Raw genomic sequence first — 27582 nt, 5'->3', positions numbered from 1 at the left:
ATAAGTATCTGTTGAGTCTGCAGTTCCTTTGGTGGACAATCTGACAGCTTCAGCGTCGGTGAGGCTTGTTAAAGTGGGCTTAGAAGCCGGGATCAGAAGTCACCGAGGCTGTAATCTTCGGGGATTGAAGGCTTTTAGAATCGGCTCCTCACTGTGACTGACTGGAGATCAGGTGTTGTGCCTTTGAAATGTTTGACTGTAACTGAGATCTTAATTTACTCTCAGAATCCTAACGCAGCTTTAACAACATGACACGCTGCTCTGCAAACCAACTGCTTTACCCTAAACTTTTACTCACTCAAGTCAAATCTTTTTGGACATGGATCAAAACGGACTTCTTGGGATAAAAAGTACCACTCCTCAATCGCATGTCACTCGCATAAATTCAGAAATATTGGTGCTGTTCCAGTCTTAAATCTTGACCTTGTTGACAGTTTCCTCCATCCGAACGGGAGCTCCAGGTCTTTGACGGCGCAGCGGACCTGGAGCCAGCCCCAAGGCTTCCGACCGCTTGGCTGGGTGTGATAGACCGTCTGTGGAAAATGACCCGAGGACATCCGGTCCAGACGCCTGAATCGCCTCCGCCGGCACTTCTAAATGTTGGGGAGTCACTGCTTGATCTCCTCCCAGAGGTCAGACCTCAAAGACCGAGGCAAACGTTTTGAGAGACGTCATCTGAAATCGGATTCTTTTGATCGTGACCAAACGATGGGGGCGAGGATGTCGACTTGTTCTGCTGCTCACTTCCTTTAACACAGTCGTCTGGCTGTTTATCTTAAGGGATGGACCATATTTCTAATCCTTCCTTCCGTTCCTCATGGTTAGACTGCATTAGGGAGCGAGGTGGGCACCCTTCACATTTGAACCCGATGAACGGCACCAGTTTCCGTGTGTTCATGTGGCAATAAATGTTGGTGTGTTGCTGGCAGCAGACGAGTCGCTAACGGATGCTATGCTAGCATGCTAATGGTGCCGAATGCAGGAGTTGGAACCGTAGCTGTTCAACATGCTGCACTCCTCAGCCTTCAGAACACTCTTGTTCTTAACCAGAAGCTTCCTAAGATCAGAAGTATTGCTGCCGCAGCGATCAATCAAGCACTAATTGCAAGTGTTTTGCAGCCGGTGGGTCATCGATAAGAAACTCGATTTGAAGAAAATACATTTGACTGATTCTGATTGTTGAATTGTCTCTATAGATATAACCGTTATCTGGCTTCTGTCTGCAGCTGAGGCGACTGCGGCGGTGTGTTTTGAGGAAAAAGTAGCTCCTGTTCACACGCCGTTACCTCGCTGTGCAGAAGCTTATTTTAGCGCTCCCAGTGGAAAGTGCTGGAAAAAGACGATTTAAACCTGTAACGCCGCACACGTCAGCAGCTTCGGATGGATTATCGGTTTCACCCAGACACGCAAACGTGAAGCCTCCCGATGAGTGACGGTCACGTAAGCGGAGGTGCCAATGCGACGCAGGGCCTTATGGGTTATATTGATGTTTAGCTGACAAAACAGCTGCTTGTGCGCGAGATCTGGAAATAGACGGCAGGATATCACAAGTTCAAATCCTCACAGTGGCGTGAACCATTTAAAGCTGATGGCAGCTGTCTGATGAGCTGTTCGGCTCGCGGGTTCACTGTTACAGTCTTCGAAAACTATTAAGATTCTTTGTAAGCTCGATCGAAGCTCAGACATTTTTGAGTTTAAGTGTTTTTGAGAAGTTTTACAAGTGCTCGATTGTCTCTGGTTGGTTTGGTTGATATATTGAATATTATCCCATATTATCCAGTTTTTTAATGATTGTCTAACAACATCGTGTGCAGACTGTATTTCCCCCAAATCCAGCCTTGCTCCTGAATCGCAGCCAGTCTAAAAGTCCCTCCAGTGAGTTCTAATGAGAACAGGCTGTGTCTGTTCTCGCCCGTCTCGGGGAGAAGATGCAGCTTCCCAGTGCCATGTGCTCATGTTTACGGCGGATTTACTGAAATTCTTCACTTGTACAGTAACGCAGAACTCATCTGCCTGGTCAGAGGAAGCATCCACGACCAGAGGAAGTGCTTATTTCCCCCGCATGACATCAAAAAGGGAAAATCTCAAAATCACCTGTCGGAGCAAACTTTTGCTAAAAATTACAGCAAACGAGGAAAATGACAAACTTTCTTCACTTCCAGGGCCTCTTGATTCCTCTCCTCCCTCTCCTTTCTCCTTCTCTACCCCCGCCATGTCCTCTGCTGGGTCCATCGCTCTTAAAACAAGCGCCCCCAATTAACACACTGCTTAACGGGGCCGTTAGCAACCTGGCGCTGCCCAAACTCCACGGGCTGTGTTGACGTCCGGGACGCCTTATACAGTAAATGGCACGTTTACACGGGCACAGTACAGACAAACACACACACACCGAAAGCCATTTTCATATTAACACGATGGGAGTACGCAGAGGTCATTAAAACATTGGAGAGTTGTAAAATCCATATAGTAAAAGACGCCGAGGACGTGAGAGCCGGGCGCTTCACTGGGATGTGTTTTATGAAATCATCTCTCGGAATATCTTCTCCATGTCGTTTCGAGCGAAAAGGTGAAAATCACGACTTTTTATGGAATTGGGTGAAGCGGGTTGAACTGCGGTTCACATATTAGTGCTCATCCTGTTTGAATGTGTTATTCCTATTGTGGAATATTTCAACACGAAACTGGAACTCTTTTGGCTGAACACGGTGAAGTTTTTCCCTCAACATTTTCTGTACCTGTTCGTGAGGAAATGAAAGTTTTTGTTAACACCAGTCATATAATATCACTAATCACAATTTCACTTCCACCCGGATTTATTGAAAAATCATCTAAAATATGTAATGGAACAGAGCTTTTGCCCTTTTTCAAGAACACTGAAACTTTCAAAATGAGACTTTCTTTCAAGAAGACATGATTTTTACAGCTTCATATGGTCATATACAATAGTATACTGACTTTCTGGACTATGTAGGTTTTTTTCTTGAGGCATGGATGATCAATTTAGCAATTTATAGACAGAGTTGTGTTTCACGTATACACAAAAAGAGTTTGTATCACTCTTTTGTTCAAACTCTTCCATCACTTCTAGTTGTTCTTGTTGACCATCTTTCAGTGGCTTTCGAAAGCGAACCCCACAACCAATTACCGACTGCCAGTATCGACCAGCCCCGCCCCTTTGCTGACGAACCTCCCACATGGGAAGTCACAATAAATATTGATAGGAAGGAAGCCAATAGCTTTGCTGTAGGTGTATCTGATGGTTGGAAAGAGGATAAGAGTGATAATCCAGATTTTTTTCCAGAGGTGAAGAAAATACAAAACGCAATTTTAAGCAAAACGATGCAGTTTCTTCGAGTTACATTACTGTGCCAACAGACTGCTCTGTTAGCACACTCAAACAACCTCAGTTAGCTTTAATTTGGCTTAATATGGGCTCTTCAATATCATTTGTGTGTATTTCACTTGACTGAGAAGTAGGGCTGCAAATCAGGAAACTATATAATAAGCAAAATACAAACACTTCAGTAGTGCTCATTTGTCTTTCAGCTTGATTGTAACCTGAAGTCACGTCCGTGAGCACGAGGAACCTTCGGCCTGTTTACATGCCAGTGTTTGAGAACAATACGCTGTAAACATTAGCAGTAGCGAGTAAACTGACATTCATTTGGACAGACCACCAAATTAGATTGTAATTACAGCTGACAGTCGACTCCAGAGTCATGATACTCTGGAGGAAAACATTGTTTATTTACTTCTGCATGTTGCTACACACGCACAGTGGCAGCGTTTCTGAAAAGTTGTGTTTCCCTACATTTCCGTGGAGTTGAAGAAACTTTCTCAGCCCGCTGCGTGCTGATCTCAGTCGATATCTTTCTAATTTGGTGTTATTCAGAGACGTGTTCTTCTGCTCGCCCTCAGCTTGTGACGAGTGGACGCTGCTCCCCAGACCGGCGCTGCACCGCGACGTCAACCGCTTTGGACACTCAGCTGTCGTGAGCAACGGGTGAGTTTCTCCTCGTGTTTTCTTTATAAGGACACGCACCGCTTCATTTCAAGACTCTGTATTTAACGCCAGCTTCCACTAAATTACTTGTCCCTATATGTAAATCAGCTATTCACATTGCATTAGTCTTTTGGCACAGCTTTGCTTCTCCTTGATGTTTTCCCACAGTGTCCTCTACGTTTTCAGCGTCTGGGTTTTGACTTTCTTCTCCGCCTCTCCTCCTTCCTCGGGTTCCTGTTTTGTTGTGTAGATCGCGAATGTTTTCACCTCACCGTTATATTTAGTTTCACTTTACGCTTTTCTTTTCTCTTTTTTTCCACCGCTCACTTCTCTGACTTCTCTGAAGCTTTCTGTTTTGAAGTGTCTGCTGTCACTCCTTCACCTCACCAGTAACTTTATTTTCACCTTCTAAATATATACAGTAGACACACCGGTGTGTAAAACACCAGGATTTTTTTATTTATCAGCACAGTCGTTTGGTTTATTACCTCTGTTGCTGTTATTTTTTTTTTCTGTGTCAGCATCCTGAGTCCCACAGGAAGGTTGGTCATTGGATACAGTTTGTAAATATGAGATATTAATAATTTAATCACTTTATGGCCGTTTTAATAAAGATGACTGGAAAGACAACCTAGAATTTGTTATTCAATGTAATTACAGATTTTATTTTCTTGGCTCCCCTCGAAAAATAAAACAAATAAACAAAAAAAAAAGCAGATTGCAAACTCCCTTAATAACCGTCACTTCACTGCGGCCTTCCAACATGAAAGAGAACCTGTAGTGACCAAGACGAACTTAATATACCTCCTCGAGCTGGTGTGTCAAACTTAATCTTGATTGGACCTGATTGTTAAAATAGAGCCGTAAAACATTTGAATGTAAACTTGCAAGTTTTTTTTTTTTTTTTGTGATGCAGATAATATTTTATCTTCGCCCAAACCGAATTACTTCTACAGCCTCAATAAAACCAGTTCGCTGTTTCATTATGCGTGTAATTCCAAATATCCCTGATAGCATCGCTTTGAGGCTAAAGCTAGTCCATCTGTCTTTCATGGCAGAATCCCGATAACTCATCGACAGTCTCAAAGAAATTTGTTCAAAAGTTTCCCTTGACATTTTTACAGTTTGCCTGCTCGTTTGGCCAGATGTGGAGCCTGTTGCAGGTCGGTTTTGGCCCATGGGCCTTATGTTTGAGACCCCTGCTCAAGTGTACAACACTGCCCCCCACAGGCCATCAGTGGTGCAACTCTGTTTACTGCTCTGGAAACAAACTAAATCCCACACATCCAGCATGTTTAACACTGAATACCTGGGAAATCTGTGATTTTGAGCCTGTGTCATGTTCTTTCATATGAAATCCTACTTTCTCTACTTTCCCCGGCTGGTAAAGTGAAAAGTTTGCTCCATCACAGCGTGCTGGGACTGTTGTGACCCTTTAGCACCATTTCCCCACCAAAAAGTCAGATTTGAGCCCTGAAATGTCAGCTTTGAACATCAAAAACCAGCTTCAAACCACTCTTTCTGGACCGCTGCCTCCCCTCCCCCTCCTCTGCACTCCAAAGTCAAGGTTTATTTTTAAAAAGCTGTTTCTGAACACTGCTGCCACTTCCACTGTGTCTCTTCCAGCCAGAGCCATATGTTTGTAATCCTCTCTACGTCTGCTTCCTTCGCCAGCTCCATGTTCATCTTCGGAGGGTTCTCTGGTCTTCTTCTCAACGACGTGCTGGCCTACACTCCCCCCTCCTGCCTGGCCTTCCGCAGCCCGGCCGCATGCGCCGGCGCTGGACCGGGTCTGCGCTGCCGCTGGCTCAAAGCCAGATGTGTCCCCTGGGAGCTGAGGCCACCGGATGACGCTTCACCTGCCCCTTTCTGCCCCTCACGGCCTGGTAGGTCACTGGTAGACACCGAGTCTCAAGTGAGAGGGTATCGCTTTTGGAAAACGTGTGTGTTTATACAACGACGCGATGTTCTTTTTCACGGAAATGGGAGAAATGCTGAAAACACTGTAGTCCAGCTGAGGTGTGCAGGAGCAGAAAAGTTCTCCTCGTTTTCCACAGAGACTGAGTCGGAGCATTTTCCCAAAGGTTACACCATGTGAAATGTTTTCAAAAAGTTGCCTTTTTCCCCCCATTTCCATTGAGATGGAATCAGGACTTTTTCAAAAAGTCACAATTTTCCATTCTCCTACAGAGATGGAATCCGAGCTTTTTCAAAAGTAGCATTTTTCCTGGTTCCCATGGAGACAGAATCACAGCATTTTTAAAAACGTGCCTTCTCCTACGGAGATGGAATCAGAGCATTTTCAAAAAGTTGCATTTTTTTTCCTGTTTCCATGGAAACTGATTCGGAGCATTTTCAGAAAGTTCCACCCTGAGACGCTGTCATGAAGTTGTGTTTTCAGTTTCTCCTACTGCTGTTGGAAACTGAAACCTAAAACGCCACAAACGTTTCCCGGAAACTGTTTCGTTGGCAGGTTTTAAACCTCCTTCCAGCCACTGTTCATCTCAAACTGGCTCATTGTTTCCATTGTCGGACTCATTTTGCCCGACGGCAGCCGAACTCACATCCTCACAGCAGCGTTCTTCCCACGGGGCTCAGTTTTCATGAGAACGGTAATTATTCCGAAGGTCCGACGTTCTGAAGTCTGTTTGCATTCTGTAATTATAGACGCACAAGGTCAACTTTGGAACAATTAGCTAATTTCAGAGTAATTACGACGGGCCTGAAGCAGATGTAGCTGCAGTCACTCTTCAGGTTTTCGGCCATCGGGCGTCTCGCAGCCGTTTACGTAGAAAGTAATTAACGGAAATCCTTCGACTGTCAGCTGCAGAACGAATCCACATGGGTGCCGGGGAATTAAAACACCATGCCGGCTACCTTTGCACGTGGGAGTTTATTTAATAGACACATCAATCAGTATGTTTCCTCGGCTTTTAAGTGTTTTATCATGAATGCACAGATTCATATTCACCTGTAAAAGCTGGCGTGTACATTCACTGAAGTTAAAGTCGTGGCTGTAGAGCAGACTTCCAGTGAAACGCCTGATCAGCTTGCTTTTGGCTATTTTTTGTTTCACAAACTCCTCGTGAACCGTCGGGAGATTGATCGACAGGTTGAGCTTTGTGACTGAGGTGTGATCACACCGTTTCTGTCAGCCTGCTGGCGGAGAGTCGAGGCCACAGCAGCTCTATATGTGGAGGTGAGAGTGAGCCATCAGCTGTGAGGGGCAGGAGTTCAAAACTTTCACTAGGAAATCTACTGTGAGTTCATATATTGTTACACCTCCAGTTTTGCACTTTGTAGTTTTGATTCGTGCAAAGGTGTGTTTCTAAAATGATGAAATTCCTGAAAAATTAGCAAAACCTGGAAATTGTTTTAATTCAATTGAATACCTTCCAACATACACACAGTATGTATTTATTCAGCATCATTCAGACTCAAGGGAAATCACACTACTTTACAAAGAAACATATTCAAACAAAGGGATTGAGAAAGAGAATAGATAAAGTAAAAACTTTGAGATAAAGCTAATAAGTAAAACCCATTGCTTTGTGGAAAGCCTGAGCAGATATAGTGTTTTGAGTCCTGTTTTAGAAGAAGTGAGTATTTCAGTAAACCTCCTCCTGAGGACCTCGGGGTTCTGGACGGTTCATATTCTGACACTGATCTGTAGAGACGTGGGTCGTCTGCACAGTTAGAGTTGGTCACACAGATCAGTGGCTTCCACCCGTTGGTCCATCCAGTCTTCAGTGAGTCTCCCGCCTCGTCCCGTCTCGTCTCGTCTCCCTGCAGACAGCACAGACGAGCAGTGTTTCCGGTTCTCCGACTGCGCCAGCTGCACGGCCAACACTCAGGGCTGCCAGTGGTGCGAGGACAGGAAGTGCATCTCCGCTTCCAGCAACTGCACTGTGGTCAGTAACCGCCGGTAACACCCCCATCACGCCGACAACAACACACACCGAGCGTGACGTTCGCTCTTCGTATTGTATCTGAGAGGAAGGACGCGCTTTTGTGGCATTTAACGCTTTTTAAGTTGCACTTACTGTATTTCTTTTAAAGTCTTGTTTCTTTTTTGTGTGTGTTTATGTGTGTGTTGGCTGCTTGTTGCTTGTGTGTCTGTGTGTGTGTGCGTGTGTGTGTGTGTGTAGCTGACTCTGGAGCTGGCCCAGCAGCATGGCGGCGCTCTGTCTCTGTCTCCACCTCCATCCATGTTGTCTGAGCATCAGCTGAGCTTGTGGAAGCACGGAGCCCGGAGGAGAGGACATGTGTGTATTATTCTCCCTCTTCCTGTCGGGGCTGCAGGTCGGGCTCAGGTCAAACATCTCAGAGTCAAATCTTCAGCTTACATGGAAATCAGGGTCGATGCCAGTGCAAATTTGCATTTCGCTCACTCCTTTTAATCCCTTTTATGAAAGTCTTTTTTTTTTTTGCTGAAAAAAGGTGAAGACTTTAAGATCATTGATAAATCAGAATTCTACAGCATTAAACTGCAGAACTATTTCCCAAAAATACTGTGAAAATACTGTTATTCAAGTTGGTTTTTACTTGTTTAAAACAGGAGTGAAGCTACAGAAATCCTACATGAGGGACAATAAAGTGCATCAAACTAAAATACATTGAAAAAACAGAATTCATGAAAATAAAAGATATAAGCAATATAAAACCTGAAATAACAGAAGATACGTAAAAATAGCCCAGTGGTAACCAAATGGGATTGCTGTAGCAACACATTTCTCTATTAATGAAGCAAGAGATGCAAGACAAGTGTCTTCTTTATGAGAAAACTGCAGTAAAAATCTTCTCATACAGATTTTAATTAGAAAAAAAGGGCGTTTTCCTCTGTAAAAATGCCTCGAAATGACTGTGTTGTAAAGTACATTAAAGTTTATAGCAAAATAAATATTTACTTGAAACTCTCAATACTATTAATGATATTGAATTTGAGTTTTATTCAAACATCTTTTAAAAAACAGTTTAAACCAGTGTAATTAAACATAAAAATGAAAAACATGTCATTTTTAACTCCTGGTGAATAAAAACAAAAAAAAAAAAAAAACCATTGAACATCCTAAAAAGCCTCTCCTCCATTCCGAGCTTCTATTTTCTCTTCGGAAAATCTAATGAATGAATCAAGGCCTCCTTTTCTTGGCGTCTTCAAGTGAAAACAACGGTCCTCAGAGGCGCCGCTACTTTTTGAAGTGACGTGTTTTCACTTTACATGTTGTCAAGCGAACGCGAGCCAAGATTGTCCTGTTCTTGGCCATAAAAAAAAAAAAAAAAAAAAAACTGCCACCGTGTTTCTCTTTGTATTGATGTTGACAAAACTAAAGTCTCAAACTCACCCTCCTTAGCTTTAGCGTAGCTCCAGTGCTAATTCTGCCGTTGTAGGGATGAACTCGCTTTCACAGGTCTCTGTTTCAGGTAAAGCGTGATCACCACTAAATATATCAGGGAAAAATAAAGTAGATTGTTAAATTCCAGTTGTTACAGTGTGTGGGCATTAGGTCGGCCGTAATAGACTCTCAGATGGACTTGTTATGGCCCGTGGGCCTTATGTTTCACCCCCCGGCTTCAAACAATTAAGTGTTACCGTTTTTTTTTTTTCAAACCCTGCATATATATGACTAAGATGATCTAAGATCTATTGATTGAAACCAGAAGAGTGAGATGTGAGTCGGATCAATATAAATTTCCTCAACATCAACATCTTGTTCGCGTCTTGTCGTTTGTTGCGTCTCATGTTTGTTCCTTTGGTTTCATTCCGTCTGCTGTGGAAGAGAAGCCGCTGATGAGATATGTAAATATCGTTCTCCTCGTGTTGTGTGTGTGTGTGTGTGTGTGTGTGTGTGTGTGTGTGTGTGTGTGTGTGTGTGTGTGTGTGTGTGTGTGTGTGTGTGTGTGTGTGTGTGTGTGTGTGTGTGTGTGTGTGTGTGTGTGTGTGTGTGTGTGTGTGTGTGTGTGTGTGTGTGTGTGTGTGTGTGTGTGTGTGTGTGTGTGTGTGTGTGTGTGTGTGTGTGTGCAGTCGGTGACGGAGCCGGCCCGGTGTAAGCGCCGGGAGGAGCAGGAGTGTTTCAGGCTGGTGAACTGCAGGAGCTGCTCCCTCAACACCAACTGCCAGTGGGATTCGCAGCAGCAGGAGTGTCAGGCGCTGCCCGGTGAGGAGACGCGCACACACATGCACACACACACACACACACACACACACACACACACCTCCACATTACCGGTTGGTTGTGTTTTCAGTGGCTCCGAGCCCCGGCGCCGTGTAAATGGAATTACAACCGTTTTTCACTGAGAGTGCCAACAGTTGCATTTTATTTAGCGTTCTTGTATACGATCTGTGTGCCGATAGATGAGCCTTACAGCCCGGGAACAATCGTACTCAGGAACAAACTCGCTTTATAAAGTCACCCAAATCGTCCGACAGTTTCCAGAACTCCAGATTCAACTCGTGCAGTCACTGGGTTTCTGACGTGTGTTTTTGCAGTAGATTCAGGCCACATGCAGATTCCCATGTAAACAATCTCACACATGCAGACATGCATGCATAAACTTTCTCAAACTGCACCACAGATGTCGCACGGATCCATCGGCGGATACATTATTAAAAGTCTCCCAGACTTTTCCCAAGCTGTTCACGAACTGCTGTTTTATTTAAGATGCCGATGCAAAGCGTTTTTTTAACCAATCTGGATATTTATTCTCCTTGTAGATTTCTAGGTTGTTGCACATTATGCAACCCGGGGAAAAGTTGTGTGCAACATGCAGCTCGGTGGAGAACAGTGTGCTGGTGTGAGTTTTGGAAAACAAGTTAATATTTATTTCACCATTTACAGTTGATGTGGTTGCCAGCTGTGAGTGCACGCTGTTTTCCCTCCATCATGTGCGTTATTAGTGGTAATTTTCTCTTGATCTTTGTCTATTTTCTGCCCCGTGGCTCCAGTTTAATGCTGTCGGTTTAGAATAACAGTTTCAGCTATTTTAACTTTTTCGAGTCAATTTTAGTTAGGAGATAAAACTATCTTTGAAAATACAAATTTTACATTTTAAAAACAAGGATTATTTATGGAAAAGTAGGTAAAAGCTGCCTGGAGCCACTGAAGAACCACATGAAACTCAAATAATTCAAAGACTGAGAAATTAGTAATTTAATAGTGTCCACCTGCTGTCCTGTGACGTGTATTGAAATAAATATACTGGGAAAATTAGGCAGAAACATCCAGAGATGAATTGGAAAGAGCTTTGCACGGTTTGAAACTGCAGTTTCTGCTATTTTTAAAACTCTAATTTTACACGTGGTCCTTTGTAATCTGCTAAAATCATCAAACTCTTATTTAACGTTGAATTTGAACAAGAAAATTGAGTTTCCAACCATTGATGCCGAATGCATGCACCTGAAGAAAAGGCCACGTGTGCACTGCAGGTCTTGATGTTCAGATCTGATTCTCACCTAAATGCAATTTTTTTTTTTTGCTCACTGTGCAGTTAGATTTTTTTAATGAAGTGACCCATATCGAATCAAATCAGCCCCTATTCACAGAAAGTTGGGACACTGTTAGCTGTAAATGAAATAGAGAGTAAAGATTTACCAAATCTCAAAAACAAACATGAACAATGGAACTAAATGAATTAACGCCGATAAAATTAACTCTTTTCAATTCGATGGCAACAAAAAGTCTGTAAAAACTGGATCAATTCCACCAAACGAAAGAGAGAATCTTGCAGTTGTTGTGTAAATGATCAAAGGCGTTGTTCCTCTCTGCACATGGTGAGAGCCCTCAGCGCTTCATGCACTCCGAGCTCTTCACATGAGAGGGAACCAGTCCAGCGCCGTCCTCTCCTCGGTGCCGCGCTGTGCAGAAAGGCCCTCAGCACCAGGCGGCGCCGAGCCGGATCCCAACAACAAGGTTTGACTTCGCTCCCGCTGAAGTCAAACTCCGAGCAGCTCCAGCCGACGGCGCCGCGCCGCAAAAAAAATTGTGGGCTCGGATTTGTGGGCAGGCCAAGGATCCATATTCAGAGGAGCCAGTAAACACGTCTAATTGGCCTCCTTCCCTCCGCCGCCAAGGCAATATGTATGAAGTACATGTTAATCCTCATGTACGGATGCATGAGGGTGTTTATGAGTGGGAGCGTCCTGAAGCCGTGTGTGTGTTTGTGTGTGTTGGTGGCTGCATGTTTAACACCAGGCTAGTGGAAAAGTCTGAAGATAATTCAGTGTGGTCTAGTTATTTAACTCTTATTGACTCACTCTGGTCCTGAAGTTGGTTTTCCACTGGAAGGTGTGTTAAACCTCGTTTTCAAGACATTTTCAAGTGGAAAAAAGAAAAACGTATGTGTTTTGGATGTCTGTTTCTATGACAACGGTGCTCTGGAGCTGCTGGAAATGACACTTTATGAAAGCGGCTCTTGTGGTGGAACTTTTTGAAAGCGTTCTGCGTCCGCCTCCGGTGGACAAGTTGCTACTTTTTGACATTTCTGTGTGAACGGACATCGTTTTCAAAGTGTTACCGTGTGAACGTGAAGCTTTTCTGATCAGTGCGCTCTTGAAACTTGACAGTTCAAATAAAGTCACGTTTTTTTTTAATCACGCTTATTGATGACCGTGATGCAGCAGCGGCTGCTCCTGAACCTTCTGTGAATTAGTTCCTTTGTCGACGGTACAGTAACACCGAAACGTCATCCAGCGACATCTAGTGGTCTCAGCTTTTATGTTCAAACCAAACAACTAAAAAAAAAGCAACAAAACAAAGTGACTTCTAGTCTGAAACTTACGGTAAAGGAAGGCCGCTGTTCCAGCTGATTATTCAGAATTAGGTGACATGTTTATCTTCCCCTCTTGAGTTCATCTGTATTTTCACCCTCCTCCTCCTCCTCCTCGTCTTTCTCCTCGTCTTTCTCCTCGTGTCGGTCGATTATTGTTTGCGTGCAGGTAGAAAAAATGAAGAAAGCAGGTATTTTTTTCTCCTCGTCTGCAGCCTGAGAGGCGGCTGATGGAAGCCATTATGGGGCAGTGAATGTAATCAGACCGGCGGACCAAAATAAACGGCGGTGCTCAGCGGAGGCAGAATGACTTTTCCCTCCTTTCATCCTTTCACGGCGGCTAATTGAACGGCCCCTCCGCTATTATCGTCCCCCTCAGTGACCCCCGATAAGAGCCGAGACGCCTTTCCTGGCCGGATTTATCTGCGGCTTCCACTCGGCCCGTGTTTATTATTTCTACCTGGTGGGAGTCGGGTGGGTCGGCGGGGACCGGGTGACGAGGCGGCGTCCGGACGGCGACTCCTGAAACAAATCGAGCACATCTCTTCACCCGCCGCTTGATCCTGGATGAGAAGTTAATCCTCCGTCTTCTCCCTCCACTCCTCTTCATCTTCTCTTCAGCTCCTCCTGCTGGTCCCTCCTCATCTTCCTCGCTCCTCCTATCGTTTTCTTTCCTCTACGTCTCCCTTTCCCCTTCTTTTTTCTTTTCTTTTTTCAAGAAGACAACACATTCACAGCGAACTGCAGGTACAACCAGGAAGTGATGTGGGCGGGGCTAACACTCTGCTAACAGCCAATCAGATGACAGAGACAGCCCAGGGCGATCTGCATGTCTCAGTTACTGAAGGCGAAATTTCCTGAAGCACAATCTGACAAAACTTATTCCTTCCAGCCGCTGGCGACTGTTCATCTCAGGTCTATTCAACCGAATTGCCTTTTTTTTTTTTTTTTTCTTTTTCTTTTGCTTTTTCCGACACACATGATGGTGTTTGTTGTGTTTACTGGCTGCACAACTAATTTCCCCCATGGGAGAAATAAAGTTACTCTCGCCTTGGATGTGCTGCCCGCTCTCATGTTCTCATAAATCACCGAGGCCTGGATTCACATGAAGCACATTTTTGACACTGAAAGAGAAGCATGAGTTCGATCAGCAACAGCAAGTAAACGCCCGTAAAACCGCTCGGAACGAAGAGTCTGACTGTTGCACCTGCTGCATGTTCAGTTCTCTCAAGTTCAGGCATGATTTGATATGTTGAGCCAAAATGAGTTGCTTGGAGAAATAAAATGTAAAAGATGAAGAGATGTTGTTTAACACAGTATATCCAGGACATTGTCATAATATTCCACACATGCAGTCTGCATGCTGAACACCAGTGAGCGTGTGAACATGCTAGCAAGCTAATGAGAGGAAAAGTCAGGTGCAGCAGTAAGTGATGATTGCAGTTTTTGCTTGCTAATAATTGCAAGCTTGTAAATATTGTTTGGCAAAAATGAATAATGTTGTAGCTCTGTATGTCTCCATGATGACTTTCAAAAAGCTACTTAGTGGTATGATGAGAAATTCTATAACCGTCTGGATCATACGTGACGGCAACATGTTAATTTATACTTTAAGTTGAACGCAAAATTAAACTAGCACTTTCATCACATGCTAACACAATATTTAGAAGTGCTTTTTTTCTGGGACTTTTTGAAAGCATCATTTTTCTGAAACGAAAACAGATTTTTTGTTTTTTCACTTTAATCGTTGAATAAACGGGACCTGAATCATCTGCTAATTCAACATCAAATAAGTCTGATGTTGTTTAGCGTCTGGATTGTTTCATTCCAGTTTTATTGCCCTCAGACGACACAAACTTGGCCTCGTACGCCTCAGATAATCATGTTTTCTGACTGATGCAATGCTGATGGAGAATGGCTGTTGTATCGCGCGGCTCTGACCGGGCGGCCGGCTCGTTCCTGTGTGCAGGCCAGCTGTGCGGGGAGGGCTGGCACCACGTCGGGGAGGCCTGCCTGAGGATCAACTCCAGCAGGGAGAGCTACGATAACGCCCAGCACTACTGCAAAAACCTGGGAGGAAACATCGCCTCCCTGCTCACAGACAAACAGGTCAATTTTGTTCTGGAGGAGCTACAGAAGTATCAGCTGCAAGACAAGGTGGGTCTGTGCGCCGCAGCGCCTTCATAAATAAAAGAAATGGGAGAGGACTCCTGCATGATATTCACTGTTTTCCACTCGCTTTGTGCCTCGAGGTGAGACAAAGGTATAAAATCAACAAAGTCGTTCAATTCAAAGGAAGAAAAAGTAGTGAGAAAGCATACGTCAGCTCGAAGTTCTGAGCAAATGTTTCTTTCTGGAGGAAAACTGTGAGAAAATATTTGTGCTGAAGGAGTTTTCTCAGGGATTTGTTTTTCACTTCAGAACTTTTTATTCCCTACGTTCGAATCAGAAAAACTTATTAAACTTTTTTTAAAAAAGACTAAAACCAAGTGATGTAGTGAGTATGCCAGGCCACTAGTGGGTGCTGTTAGTTGTTTTTCTAATGAAACCTGAGTGTTCTCAGAAAGTGGCTTTTCCCACATTGACTTGATGACAGTCTGAGCCGTTGTTAGTGTCTGTCTACTCGCACAATGTGCAGATGATCTGTTTTACTACGTCCGTGTTGCAAAAGGAGCGGCCTTTCAGAAAAGTTGCGTTTTTATCCATTTTCCACGGAGATGGAGTCGGCACGTTTTCGAAAAGTTGCACTTTCGGTGCGCCGCAGTCATGTGAACAGACACCCAAAGCGCAACCGAAGCTTCTTGTTTGCATCTCAGACTAAATCGTTCGTCATGATTTGGAAAATCTCTGATTCTATTCATGCAGTTTTCTCCGGACTATCAGCTGCTCTTTTTGGTCATGTGAATTATAACGCCAGACGACTTACATGTCACGAAATAGAGCTTTGCACTGTCTGGAACGACGGGATATCGCTGACTGACAGCTGGAGCCAATCACAGCTCCCATGAGAAAAGATCCACGATACACTGATGGCAGTTTTAGCAAATGGAGGAAACTCACACACACACCAGAAAATTACCAAAAATGAAAAAGTTTGCAGTTTGAATTGAATTTGAATATAAATTGCATTTTCTACGAATTTGGACAGTTTTAAGTTTTCCTAAAGGTTACATTGGGACATTGGTAGTTGCAACCATGAAACATTTAAGGAAAAAAGAAAAAAAGAATCCTAATCCTCTGCTCCAGAAACTACAAAGGTTTCAACAGATCTGTAATTCATACGTCTGAAATCAGATCTTTCCCACCTGGATTCTCCTTGACTGAAAAAGATGTAATTAATACTAAGTTTCAGTCCAGAGTCGGATGCGACGGCAGCACAGGTGGATCAGCTGTCACCAAGCCGCTTCGCTTCCCGTCAGTCCGTAAAATACCGTCCTGTGGATTAATACGGACAAATGGACTGATCCCAGGAGTTTATTTTCCCTGACGCGACATCCACCACGGCGCCTCTGATTTATGGCAGACGCCAGACATCGTGTTACCTTAACGCCGTAAATTTAGAGCCGCTCATTATCATCACGGAGCAGAGCAGAGACCGTAAAACCGGAGTGATTTAGCAGCAGCGCGTCACAAAGAATAATCAATAAACCAAACCAGCGGAGCAGTGATCCATAACTCAGATTAGCAAAATGTAACCCTGAGGTCTAAAAATCAAAGATCAGGAATAAAAGTGTGAATCCAGATGTGTGCGGAGCAGCTGGCAGCCGAGTGTGTTTACTCCTTTATATCCACGGACGGCTCTCTCGCAGATTGAAGTTTCCTCTCGTAAATGTTTACGGCTGAAGTTTCAGCGATGAACTTTAATGTGTTTGACCACACAGGCGGACCGTAAAACCCAGGAGTCGACGGCAACGAGTTTCCCTTTGTTTTTGTGGGCATCGGTGAAGGTTTTTCAAATTGTTGGAGGGTCAGGTCGATGCCTCTTCACAGCGGGGGTCTCTGAGAAGAACCCTGATTGAAAACACTGAAATAGAAAGGAAAAATGAAAAGAAACCAGAAGAGTCTTTCTTCTGGATGTTTCACACAGAGCTGGAGGCTTCATCCTGACTTCTGTATTTCTGTGGAAGTGTCACAGCGTCTGCAGGCCTGCTATTGTTCCAATGTCATGTAGAAAAAAAAAAAGGTTTCTTAAAGCTAAATATTAACATCTCCTTGTGGACTCTGCATTTGAACTTGTTTTAGTTCTGCAGAGATTCTTTCAAATGATGATGCACAATTTTACGAGAAATTTCTGTAAAAATTTGGTAGAACTGTTGTTTGGAAACAGACAATCAAACACAGCCTTGATCCTCTTAAAGGCTGTCAACACAACACTGGTTTCAAGTGAAAATATCAAAGTTTTGTCATATTTTGGGGGTTCATTGATATTTCAAAATTGCTCCTAAGGAATAGAGACGGGGTGAAAAAAATGCTACTTTATGGAAATGCTGCTAAAACACCCAACATGCATCATTTTCAGTGTTTCTGTCGTTCTGGTGTAAACGGACATCATTTTCAAAACGTTGCCTTAGAAACGTGAAATTTTACTGAAGCTAAATGGATGCATTTTCAGTTGAAACGTCACGTAAACAGGCCTTAAAGCCACCAGATAACCTCAAATGCATGATCTTTACACTGTAGACAAAAAAAATCCCCCCAAGTCCGAACTCAAACCTCAGCTTCTCCCTCTGCGAGGTGGGAGTGCGAACCACTGCACACCCGTGTAGCCTTCACTAAATAAATCAGACGTGTTTTGTCAGTCGTTCCCTGAGCGTGGCGTTTGTCATTAACTCTGCCTCCTCCTCGTGGAGGAGGAATCTTCTTCACTGTCGCCGTTTTTCTTCTCTGTATTTCTGGGACGATTCAGTTTTCTAGATGTGAACTGCGTACAATTGCAGCTCATTATTTCCCGTCTTTATCCGCAGTCTAAAAATAAAAAATAGCCCACAACAGAAGTCTTGGGGGGTTTTGCCGGAGTTCACCGTGGTTCCTGCTGCTGTGGAAAGCTTTGAGTTTGAATTACTGCGTTTTCTCCTTGTGTTTTCAGTCAGACTCTGATCACATAAATTAGACGCTTCAGCCATGTTTCTCTGATTTTTCCACCTCTTAAAAGAAGCTGCCATCTGTATCTGGTTTATTCCGACATTGTAAAAGATATTTTCAAATCCTGTCTGAGATTTACGGCTTTGAGAGCAGAAAACTTTCAATGTTGGATTATTTTGTTGGTGTTCAGTTTATTTTTTCTCCCCTCTGGTTGTAGTTTCTTATCTATTTCATTTTGAACCAACGTAGAAGTAAATTAAATGAATATATGTATTTTAATAATGTACGTTCTTGTTTTTAGTTGAAATATTTTCGATATGAAAAATAATTCGCTTAAACTATTTATTTATTCCTTTAATTTATTATGAAAAAAAAATTTCGTTATACTTTTCTCCCTGATAGTTATGATTTTTTATCTCAGTTTTATCTCATGCAACTTAGTGTTTCATTGATTTATTATCTTTACTTTAATGACTTAAATATTCAATGTACTTATTTGTTTATTTTAGAAATACTATTATACTATAGCATCAGTATTAAGGCATCAGATTGTTACATTTTGTTACATTTGTGTCTTTTGTTGCTTTTTATTTATTTATTTATTTAAAGTGTGAGTCAATTGACCTGTGTGTGTGTGTGTGTGTTCCAGCAGAGCCTGTCCCCCTGGGTGGGCCTGAGGAAGATCAACGTGTCGTACTGGGGCTGGGAGGACTTGTCCCCCTTCACCAACAGCAGCCTGCGCTGGGCGGCCGGCGAGCCCAGCGACTCGGGGTTCTGCGCCTACATGGACGGCCCGCAGGTGGCGGCGCTGAGAGCGAACCCCTGCACCGCCACCACCGACGGGCTGATCTGTGAGAAACCCGCAGGTAAAACTACGGAGGGAGGGAGGGAGGGAAGAGGAGGGCCGGACAGAAGAATAATCAATGATAACAGAAGGAGGGAGGAGACGGGTGGAAAAAAGAAAACATCAAATGTGTAACACCAAAAATTCAACTAATTAGCAATAAAATGAAGATTCTGAGGTGAATTTCTCGTTCTGTCCTCAGATGATACATGTTCAGCAGAATGAGAGAATTAAGCTTCAGCCCGCTCGGTGTTTACCCTCATAAACGCTGCTTTATCTGATACAGTCCGTCAATAAAAAGCTCAGAGAGATCCCCGCTCTGTGAAACTCACCTCTCTCTGTCTGTTTTGGTGTTCCTCCCTCAGGGAGTCCTCAGAGCCAGAGCGCCCGGCCCTGCAAGACGCCGTGCGCTCTGCGCACCAGCTGCTCCAACTGCACCAGCCAGGCCATGGAGTGCATGTGGTGCAGCAGCACGCAGCGCTGCGTCGACTCCTCGGCGTACGTCGTCTCCTTCCCGTACGGCCAGTGCCTGGAGTGGCAGACGCAGGACTGCAGCGGTGAGACTCCGCCGCCGTCCTCGGCTCAGTCGGAGCTTTAGGGTCGACCGCCACCGTCATAACAATCGCAAACGGACACTCAAACTGCAGCGAAAGTTTTGCGCTTTCACTTGAAGTCACTGGCAAACTGTTTGACCTCCTGTTGCTTTTAAAATGTAAATTTTATAACAGTTTTCTCAGTCATCTCATGCTAGTTTGGTGCCTGTAATTTGCGTGTGTGTGAAGCTGTCTCCTCCTCTTGTCTGGATGCGTTCCTCCCACGCCGTCCCAGAGTCCTCTGAGCCTGACGGGACTCACGGCGATGCAGATTGATGACGGACAGAACGCTCGAGCGCGGCGAAGCGAAGCGGCCGGAGAGCGACGCTCAGGAGCGAGAGGCGTTATAGACTCCTATCGATCCCTTTCTATATCAGCAGTCAGCGCCGCCTCTCCACACACACACACACACACACACACACCTCTCCTGTAGCTACAGGGCAGAAAATCGATCGCAGAGCTGATCCAGTCTGAAGTGGAGCTGCTGTCTCTGAACATTCCTCTCATATTAACGGCTCCTCGGGGAAAGCAGTGTTTTCTGGCCTCGCTATTATCTCTCATTAAGTATTTTCACTCTTTACAAACACTGAGCGCCGGCACCGTTTTGTGGCGGCCTGTATTCAATAATACCCACTTCATAATGTGGTTTTCCTTGGTGTTGTTTGTAGCGTCTGGTTTTTATTTTACGGTTCAACAGTTCTGTGTTTTGGAAATGGTTAAAGTATTCGCTGGAGGCCGAACTTTATCTCTGTTTCTGTCATTTCTTTGACTAAGAGTCACTTTGTTCTCGTTTCTGGAGTTGGAGAAACGGAATGGTGGAGATTTTTCCCTCTCCTGGCTGTTGAGTGTTCTCCTCTCCTGATGGCAGCCGTGCAGACGGCTCTCCAGCCAAGATTGTTTTCCCATCTTTCATTTTACCTCCGATGCTCACGCAGCGCTCCTCTCTCCGTTTATTATTCATATTTCAGTTTGGTGGCAGAAGGTGTGTGGGAGGCTTTGGTTCTGCTACTTTTTTACCTTTTGTTGCTTAAAGTGAAGCTTATTATGTGAAATCTGATTTCTTTTTTTTTTGCTCGTTAAACACTCGTGCAGGGTGCTGTTGGTCTTTTTCAGTCCGTCATGAAACATGTTATTCTGTCACACGAATCCTTCTGCTTCTCTTCTCTGTTGACGGGTGGTGTAGTGGGTTGACCCCTTGCCTCACAGTTTCATTTCATTTCATTTGTTTATTTATTTGTTTGGGACAGTGCATGTTAATGAACATAAAAGTAAACATGCCAGATTGTAGCCAAGAAGCTAATTTCCATCTGTAGTCCCAACGGGCTGGGGTCGGGATTACAATACATAAGAAACAAAGAAACAAACATTTACATTAAAGTTTAACAGTTGAAACAAATGAAGACAAAACACATGACACATGGAACAAGAGGAAAAAGACAAGGAACAAGACAATAGAAATCATACAATATAAAAACAAAGAATAGCATTCACAGTCCAAACCTTTCACTCTCATTCATGCTCACACCATCATATAGTTAAAAACTGATATTCCCTTGTATTATTTCAGGGTGACTCTCTAATGGTCACACGAGTGTTGCTGTAATAGCCGTTCTTTAAGTTGTCTCTTGAAGGAGACATAGGTGGAACTTTCTCTTACTGTGACCGGTAGAACGTTCCAACTGGAGCAGCCCTTAATGGATAGCACATTCTTTGAGAATTCGCAATCACGATATTGCACTACACAGTCCCCTCTTACTGTGGAGCGAGTGCTCTTTAAGCTGGACTTTTGTTTGATAAATCCATTAAGTGGTGGCGGGGCCAAGCCGTTCAGAACTCCATATACCAGACAATTATTCTTAAAGGTTTTAAAACTTTCGAATGATAAATATTTGAATGTCTCTAGTAGAGCACATATATGGAATGACTGAGGTTTTTGATCAAGTATCTTAATCGCTTTTTTGAAAAGCTGCTCTATTGGCTTTAGTGCAGTGACACCAGCATAGGACCAAACTGTGAAGCAGTATTCAATGTGAGAGATATCATGCAATGAAGATAAGACTTAGCTGCCTCTGTAGCAATGAACGGCCGGATTTGTTTAAATCTGATGGTATTTGCAACTTTTTTAATATGTTTTTTGAATGTGACTTCATCCCGGTTCAGTTCTGAGATTTGCGTACGATATAAAGACTATCGAAGTTTTATTGTTTACTCTAAATGAGAAGCATCCATGCTCTCCAGAACAGACCTGGACCTGGACATGGTTTATTCCCCTCCGTGATAGATTTGTCTCCTGGATTTGTGTATCGTTCCCATCTTTCACGTTGGCCGGGGGCAGGAGACACACTCTAGACGTAATTCGCCTCGATGCAGCGCCAGATGTCAGGTCTGGAATCTGCGGAGCTGCTTTGCTGGCTGAGGGAATTCTTCAGCCCCGGTGCGATTGTGCTGGACCGTATTTTCTCAGAGAAACGAGGCTCGTGCACGTCTCCAGTGACAGATACAGCTTTTACGCTGTTGGCCCTCGAGTCTCACACCTCGATGCTTTTAGAATCGGATCCTTAAAGACGTCACTCGAACAGTTAGACAGGGGAGGTTGGCAGCTGCAGGTGTGTCTGTTAACGTAACATTTCCATCAACTCGTCTGCTCTGAAATCTTTTCAACGTTCTGCTTTTTTGTTAAAGCGACTGAGTCAAGAACCTTTGGAGCACATCAATCATGTAATACTGGAAAATCTTTCATGATTTGACCCTTTTTTGTTTTTCCACAGCATTTAAATAGGCGGCGATTAGCAAAGAATGACAAGATTTATAACCTCCCTCTATTGATTGATGGAGGGAAAGTATCAGATGTCCAAACTCATCACCTTCTCATGAAACCTGCAGTGAAGAAAACTCATTACAGCCACGTGTGCCAACAATCCCATGATCCTCAGTCCCTCACGGTAGGCCAGGCCAGAGGAAGGCTTTGCCTTCCAGCTGAGTTCTTTCTTACGTTAACAGTCCTGTACAGTGATGGTGTGATCATTATCACTGCCATGTGTCCCAGGCATCAAATAGCCCATGTTATTTACGACATACATCAGGTATCGGCAACCCTTCATGACCAAAAGAGCGTTTTTTGTGACTTTTCCACAGTCAAATTTAACCAGAGCTGTATAACACATTTTACTTTTAAAATGAGGCGGAAAACAGGTTGTGAAGTTTTTCGTATAATTTTGCTACAGGAACAGAAACTGTATCTTATGTTGCATTAAAAAGTTTCCATGCATTCAGTATGGTGAACATTCATGTTATTTGACAGTTATTATAACTTATGTAGCAGTTTCGCTCCAGTTGTCTGCATTTTTTTTGAAGATATTTTAGCTTTTTTTAAACCATTTCGGCTTTTTTAAAGCAATTTCACATGCTTTTCTTTCCAATTTCCTGTTCATTTTTATTGTATTTTGCACATCATAGATTAAAAAAAAACAATGAGTAGAATGAAAGGTAGCTCGACATGTTCAAGTTAGGTTGACCTTTTGTGGAGATAAAACCGCTCATAACATCAACCTCACAAGATCTGCTTCCACTGAACTCAGCTGAATGTTTTAGAGGACCTCAGGTAGCTAACGGGCCTGCCGGGATGTTTCATATTTAAATTCCGATTTTGTCATCGTTGAAGGTGTGATGAAATACTTCAAATGGCTCTTAATAAACACAACATTCTCTTTTTCTTGGATCAATTATCTGTTTGGTCAGTCACAGATCCAGCCGATTTATTAGTGACGAAGAATGACAGAGTTAATTTTATTGCGACATGAGTCCAGCTGTGTTTTCTGCTCCTTCAGCCTCTTTTGTCCTTTGAGACTCGACACATCACAAACATCCGCCGAACGCTTAGTTTGAGCTGAATTATTCATTGTGTTTTATTTACAGTGGGAGTTAGCTTTAGTGTGTGACGACTCAATGACTGAGGGACGGATAACTTGCCTGAAGTGAAACCCAAACAAACTCCCAGGCCTTTTCGAAACCCGCGGGGGTAAATTCACATCGACGTGCGTTTCCTCAAGCGTCAGTGACATAAATGCATAAACACACATGTATGAGCAGCTGCTGTATGACACCATTTCCAGTGCTGCTGGATGGAAGCTGAAAGAAGCTGCTGCTTCTGCTGCGCCGCAGCCAGAGTCAACGACGGCTCCACCGGGACGCCGCTGCTGACGGCGACGGGCGGCGGGCCGTCTTCCAGCGCACGCAGAACCAAAACACCCGCTCGTGCACTGGATCTGGTCAGCACTTTTTCTGGTCGACTGCACCTTTAAACCAGACACACCAGCATTTTAGCGATTGCAAACAGGTAGCGAGGGCAACATGGCGGCTCAGTGGCACGGCTGGTTCGTTTTAGAGAGACGCCACAGGTCTCACTGAATCTTTCTTGAACACAATTTGAAGCAAATTGTCTGCAATAGACTGGAAAAACTGTGGATTTTCAGTTTTGATTTTCCTTTTTCTCAGATCAGTATAGAGATCCAGAGACTTAAAGCTTTTGATACCAAGCAGAAGACCTTCAACATGGGCCCGCCCCAATCTGAGCTGGAAACAGTCGGAGGAACAGGAACTGGGTCAGACTGGCATCAGACTGGCATTCCGAGTGCTGAATCAATACTCTTCCTAAGAATAATAGAGTGAACTGCTGAATTGCACAAAACAAACAGAATTAAAGGAATGTAAAGGAAATGTCAAAGTAATTCAGTCCTGGACTTGGTCATATGTTGGAAGAGGTTTTGTCTCGTCTCCAAGCGGCTTCATCACTTCATGTTGACTACAGCTCATGTGTTTGAACTCTGACAAGGTTTTACATGTTAATGGATCAGGTTTCTTATCTCAGTGAACCACTGGGACCCAGGAGGTGATCGCTGGAGTCACGTGCAGCTCGAAGCAGATCTCTTGAGGTTGACCATGTCCCTTTGAAGCTGGATTAGAGAATTTGTTTGGTGAAGAAGAAAGAAGGATGCTGCAGACGGGAGAGAGGCGGTGGTATAAACCTCCAGTGTTTCTTTTCACTTTAGCTCAAATGACTTAAATTAGCACTCTCAGGAGAGAGAGAGAGCTTTAGGCCACCATCGTTACACCATTTACAACATTGTTCTTTGTTGTCTGCCAAACAAATTCTCTAATCCAGTTTCAAAGGGTCACGGTTGATCACACACTCCAGGAGATTAAGGAACTGAGCTTCCAACCTTTCAACTAGTCAAAGGAACAGCGTGAGCGGATGAAGTCACTTGGATCAATGTCTTCCAAAACGTACAGCCGAGTCCAGCTGAAAGAGTTCAGTCACCTCGAGAAGCTTCCTGTCTTCAGAAACGAGAACATGCGTCAACAAGAGGAAGTTGACTTAGTCTTTCTTAGGTCTGCTTGTCATGTAAAGACTGAATTTTCCAGCTGCTTTGAACGATAGCACCACTCACCCCTCTGCCGACCGCTTGAGAAACGTGTTTATCGTTTGGCGGCGGACTCTGCAGACACGTGGAGCTGGAAGCCGCCGCTGCTCTGGGTGGATGGAGAAGCTCCGTCCATCCGCGGCTGGATGACTGCAGGCTCTCCTGTTGCAACACCCTCCACTGCGGCGCCTGAAAGAGGCTGCGGAATGAGGAGCTCGCCATCAAAGCCGGGTTTCATCAGCGGCGAATCAAAGATCTGTCAGCGGTTAGAATTTACTCCGCGCCGGATCTGGAAGGAGCGCCGCGGCTTCACACGGGGACGTTGAATCGAAGGTGTATCGGCCGAGCCCTCCGGAGGAGCTGTGGGCCAGACGGCTCGGCAAAGGAGGCGCCGTCCCCCGGAGGGAACGCTGATGAAACCACTCCTGGAAACATGACTGCCGCCAGGCGCCGGACCGCGCTCACCACGAGAACCGAGCTTTCCACTGCGATAACCGCGACTCGTCCAACGGAGACCAAACATAGAGTCCCAAACAGCTCAGGGAACTGAACGGAACATCACTGGCCTTTTTCAGTCCGAACGGTTTTAATCAAAGTACAAAAACTGAGAATTGTTATCATCCAGCAGGAGGAGAGTTACCACCTGCTGCTCCGGAAGATGAGTGTGTGGAATAACGGCTTCCATCTAAAATATGTTATCATTAGTAACCGTGCATTAGGGAAATATCAGCCTCATAGATGACCTTCATCTATATATTTATTCAACCTCTGAAATAAAGCAAACCTTCAGAAGAAAAGATGAATCTAAGTATTCAAGTGAAATGTTTAATTCTCAGAATGCAAATAAGCTGATGGCCTGATTTAAAGGTGCTGTAGGCAGGATTTTGCTAGTCAGTGCTAAGTTTTCTGTGTTTTCTTTTTGATTAAATGTTAGAGTATCCATTGATAATCCTTTAGGAGTGTAGCATAATTGCACTACCGCGAGGGCGCAGCGTTTCCATCTGTCTCTGTTCTGAGCTGAAAAGGAATCTCGACAGCTCCAGGTATCTTTGACCAATCAGAAGAGCCCCTAAGGCTCTAACCATGATTGGGTGAGGGGCGTTCGTCGCACGTTCTTGTGGGAGGGGCTTAACTTGCTTAAGGGCGTGATGTCAGAGAAAACAGGACAGGATTGGCTGTGCTGGGTTTCAAATCGCCATCTTGCTTTGGTAAACCTAAGCAAGATGGCGAGATGCGGAATCCTGCCTGCAGCACCCTTAACCAGTTTAATATTTGTCTTGAATGTTTGAGTGAAAGGTAGAATTCTGGAAAAACTCCCTGCAGATACCGTAAATCTGGCCAAAACCAAAAAAAAAAAAATTGTCGCATTCAAATTTGTTAAATGTTTATATCTAAATGCTGTAATAAAAAATCAGAAATCTGGACCTAAATTTAGCAAAACTGAAGACAATCAATGCAGAATCTGTGAATATTCCGTGAAGGTCGGAGGATAAGATTCTGGAAAAGAGGCTGTCATGTTAGAAAGTTTCCTCATTTTAAATATTTCCTTCAAAAACGCAGCATGATGGCAGTAAATAGAAGAATCTCTGAAGTTTGTGTGTGAAATGATTGTAGAAGATTCTTTTTGTGGTGCGTACACACACACACACACAACACACACACACACAAACACTCAGAGGTCAGATGATGGTTATGTTCCTGCAGCTCATATTGGTTTTAGCATTGCAGAGAAATGGCCTTATTTTCTCATCAGGCAATTTCACAAGACGCACGTGTGCATGTGTATGTGTGCGTGCGTGTGGTTTGTGTGTGTTTGTGTGTCCCTCGTGGTGTCTACCGGCTCGTGGAGCGAAGGGAAGGCGGCTTAGGCTCCGTGGCTTGATGTATTATGTATGGAGGCTCGCTGATCTGTGGCGCTAGCGGCTGTAGCTATGCTAACTGTCAAGCCGCATCGGAGCGAATGGATTGCTCGAGACGGTGCCAGACGATACGCGCCACCCGGGGGACGCCGCAACATCAGGCCCGGCGTGATGAACGCCACGTGGCACCGGGATGATTGCGCTGGGAGAATTTTGATGGGATGTAAATTCCCGCGGCGGGAGCGAGCAATTCTTTCCTCGCCGGCGACGGCCGATCGCCCGACTTCCCGCAAACATCCGTCATCTGTTGACTTCGGCTTCCTCTGAGTTGTTCCTGTCAATGAAGACGACTTATACCCCAATTTCAATGGAGGCTTGCATATTGGAAAGGTGATGGGAAATAAGAACAGGAGCAGTTCCGCCTGTGGTTTGAGTCGTATTCATTTCCAGCCGACGTCGAAGAAATGCTGCGTCTAATATTTGTTGTTGATGGAGCTTTAAAGGCGTTCGGGTCTCCGAGTGACTCGAAAAAGTTTGAGAGCGAGTGATGCTCCGTGGCAGCGTTGAGATGCAGACTCACGTCCTCTTGGATTTGGCCTACTTATTCAGTATTTATCTGTGTGAACTTGACAGAAACGCTACAAATTCAATGTTTTCTGACTCTGACCGCGGGAAAATGAAGATAAGGTTCATGTTACTGACAGAACCGTGTGGCACGCTCTGCACATCTCATCCCAAAACTGAAGATTTCTATTCATCAAACCAGAAGTCTTTTTTTTTTTTAAAAAAAAAAAAGAAAAGTCACAAGTCAGCACCACACACCTTCGATTTTAATCATGAACATAACAAGCCTGACTGTACCTGAAGAAAACAGAATGTGGAAACTACAAGCACTGTGTTTGATATGCAGGGAAACAATCGTAATTCACGTTTAATGTTCTCCAACAGCTAAACTCGGGATGTACTGGATATCGGTGTGGTAAATCTGCTCCGATACTCATAAAACACTGGCTACACA

The 27582-nt window shown here is 44.2% G+C and overlaps 1 protein-coding gene and 1 long non-coding RNA gene across 2 annotated transcripts in view; one reads left to right on the top strand and one right to left on the bottom strand.

The window, feature by feature from the left end:
- The window catches only part of atrnl1a (attractin-like 1a), a 251087-nt gene that overhangs the window by 52116 nt on the left and 171389 nt on the right, over nucleotides 1–27582 (top strand). The window contains 8 exon segments of the mRNA XM_030106400.1: nucleotides 3919–4003; nucleotides 5678–5889; nucleotides 7796–7914; nucleotides 8152–8268; nucleotides 10026–10158; nucleotides 14736–14923; nucleotides 18501–18714; nucleotides 19058–19255. Coding sequence (XP_029962260.1) covers nucleotides 3919–4003; nucleotides 5678–5889; nucleotides 7796–7914; nucleotides 8152–8268; nucleotides 10026–10158; nucleotides 14736–14923; nucleotides 18501–18714; nucleotides 19058–19255 — 1266 coding nt within the window.
- On the bottom strand, nucleotides 1810–26368 carry LOC115399170 (uncharacterized). Its single transcript, XR_003932636.1, has 4 exons — nucleotides 26357–26368; nucleotides 22520–22524; nucleotides 11798–11805; nucleotides 1810–1902 (listed from the first exon to the last, which is right to left on the bottom strand). It is a non-coding gene; the product is annotated as an uncharacterized LOC115399170 (long non-coding RNA).

Source organism: Salarias fasciatus, chromosome 13 (assembly GCF_902148845.1).
Source record: "Salarias fasciatus chromosome 13, fSalaFa1.1, whole genome shotgun sequence".
In the NCBI taxonomy this organism is placed as follows: domain Eukaryota; kingdom Metazoa; phylum Chordata; class Actinopteri; order Blenniiformes; family Blenniidae; genus Salarias; species Salarias fasciatus.
Note: the sequence above shows the minus strand (reverse complement) of the source record. Positions and strands in the feature narration are given on the sequence as shown.